Below are 1,672 nucleotides of genomic sequence, written 5' to 3'. Positions count from 1 at the left end.
TGCTCTGCGGCAGCTCTTCAAAACAGAAAGCAGTCTTGAGGGCATTCTTAGTTCAGTGGCTTGCTGGTCATCCAGGCGGCAATCACAACGCTCCTGCTGTCTGTACCCTGCTATTTATACGGAAGGCGGTTGAGCCTTCTCTCAGCTTCTGCATCCATGGTGTTTGCTTACATGCAAAGCCTACCTCCCAGCAGCCACAGTCAGTCTCATACACGCACACACACACACACAAACACAAATGCACATCATGGTGTCACCTCCTTGCACTGGGTGCCTGAAGGCCAGACATAGCTCAGAGCCTCCTGCTACTTGCTGAGAAAAGCAGTCTCAGGGTGACAGCTCATTTTGGAAATAGTGTGAAAGGCTGGGAGCAGTACAGGGTTGTGCAGAAGCCTACACAGTGAGATCTCACCACCCCTTTTTGGGTCCACTTACTCTTGCCATTTTGGACGTGGTCTGGAGCTGAGAGACGACGCTGCAGGCATGCAGCCCCTCACACAGGCTCCCAAGGTCTCTTGTCTCAATGACTCTGTTGGCTGCTTTGCCTGGAAAGAGCACGGGGAGAAAAGGGGAAGTCATGCTTCTGGAAATGGAACTGCTTTCCACGGGGGAGAGACAGAGGACAGGGTGGGGACAAGAAGAGAGCTGTGCACGGTGCCTCTCCCTCCTGTAAACAGGGCCCAGCCTGTGAGGCTCTGGTAGTGCTACAGAGGAGGGAAGAGGGCTGGAGCACGCCTGCTCTACTCACCTTGGATTCGGAGAAGGGAGTTCAGACAGGTGACAGCCAACTGGCGGGATGCAGGCATGGGGTCGCACGTCAGAGGTGCCAGCAATCCCACCAAGGAGCCAAAGTGCTCGCAAGCATCTCCTCTCTGCAGGGGTGAGAGGCAGGAACAAAGCTGTGGACGGCCCCAGATCTCCCTAGCTTTTCCTGCCTGTGCCTTCCCCATGCCATGACACAGCATGCACAACTGGGTGGAGCTTGCCTTCCAGCTCAGGGGCACTGGGGAGGGAGCAGGGGGCATGCAGTGGGGCTCTTTACTCACTTGAAGCTCTTCACAAACAGACAGAAGCTGGGAGCAGGTCTGCAGGGCCCTCTTGCGCTCCCACATGTTCTCCGATATCAATGATCTCCACAGGACCTGGGGTAGAGCATCTGTCTCAATGAGGACATCTTTTCTTTCCCTTCCTGCCACCCCTCTCCCTGTCCCTCCTTTCCCAGCACTTTCCCTCAAGATCTGTCCTGTTGCTCCATGTGGCCTCCCCCCTCCTTGAGCATCGGCACTGCTGCTCCCACTCTCTGCAGTCACTCCTGCCTCCTAACCCAGGAGCTTTTTCTTGGCTGTGGCCTGCCAGGGGCTGCCTCCTGCCTTTCCCCCTGCAGGGCCCTCTTCTCTGCCCATTTCTGAGCTCGCAGTGAGCTGGCACGTCAGCAGGAGATTTCTCCCCCTCTGGTCATCCTCTCAGTCCTCAGATCTCTACCTCCACTACTGACAGGCAATATGATTTCTCCCTTGCCCCACACATACTCACATGGACTATGTTCTGAAAGAAGCTGCCGGTGGGCTCTGTCTCCAGCAGGACTGCCATGAGCCGGCCCAGAGCTTTCAGTGATGTTTGCTGAAGCTGAAACAGAAGAGGGAAGTGAGGTATAGCATGACGGCTGCTGCCA

The 1,672-nt window shown here is 55.9% G+C and overlaps 1 protein-coding gene across 1 annotated transcript; it reads right to left on the bottom strand.

The window, feature by feature from the left end:
• Positions 1 to 10: 10 nt before the first annotated feature.
• LOC109365061 (maestro heat-like repeat-containing protein family member 2B) lies at positions 11 to 1,627 on the bottom strand. Its single transcript, XM_019611672.1, has 4 exons — positions 1,534 to 1,627; positions 1,047 to 1,142; positions 749 to 872; positions 11 to 545 (listed from the first exon to the last, which is right to left on the bottom strand). The coding sequence occupies exons 1-4, from the start codon at positions 1,588 to 1,590 to the stop codon at positions 409 to 411; spliced, it is 414 nt and encodes a 137-aa protein (XP_019467217.1). The 5' UTR covers positions 1,591 to 1,627; the 3' UTR covers positions 11 to 408.
• Positions 1,628 to 1,672: the final 45 nt, after the last annotated feature.

This window comes from Meleagris gallopavo, unplaced genomic scaffold (assembly GCF_000146605.3).
Source record: "Meleagris gallopavo isolate NT-WF06-2002-E0010 breed Aviagen turkey brand Nicholas breeding stock unplaced genomic scaffold, Turkey_5.1 ChrUn_random_7180001953295, whole genome shotgun sequence".
Classification (NCBI taxonomy): Eukaryota; Metazoa; Chordata; class Aves; order Galliformes; family Phasianidae; genus Meleagris; species Meleagris gallopavo.
The sequence above is the reverse complement of the archived record's forward strand: the minus strand, read 5'-3'. Positions and strand labels throughout refer to the sequence as shown.

Excerpts from the sequence above, each read along its gene's own strand:
- LOC109365061 (XM_019611672.1), bottom strand. The coding sequence starts at position 1,590 with ATGGCAGTCCTGCTGGAGACAGAGCCCACCGGCAGCTTCTTTCAGAAC. Across the intron at positions 1,143-1,533 it reads TCTTTCAGAACATAGTCCAT|GTCCTGTGGAGATCATTGAT; the intron begins GTGAGTATGTGT and ends GCTCTACCCCAG. Across the intron at positions 546-748 it reads CTCCCTTCTCCGAATCCAAG|GCAAAGCAGCCAACAGAGTC; the intron begins GTGAGTAGAGCA and ends TGCTCTTTCCAG.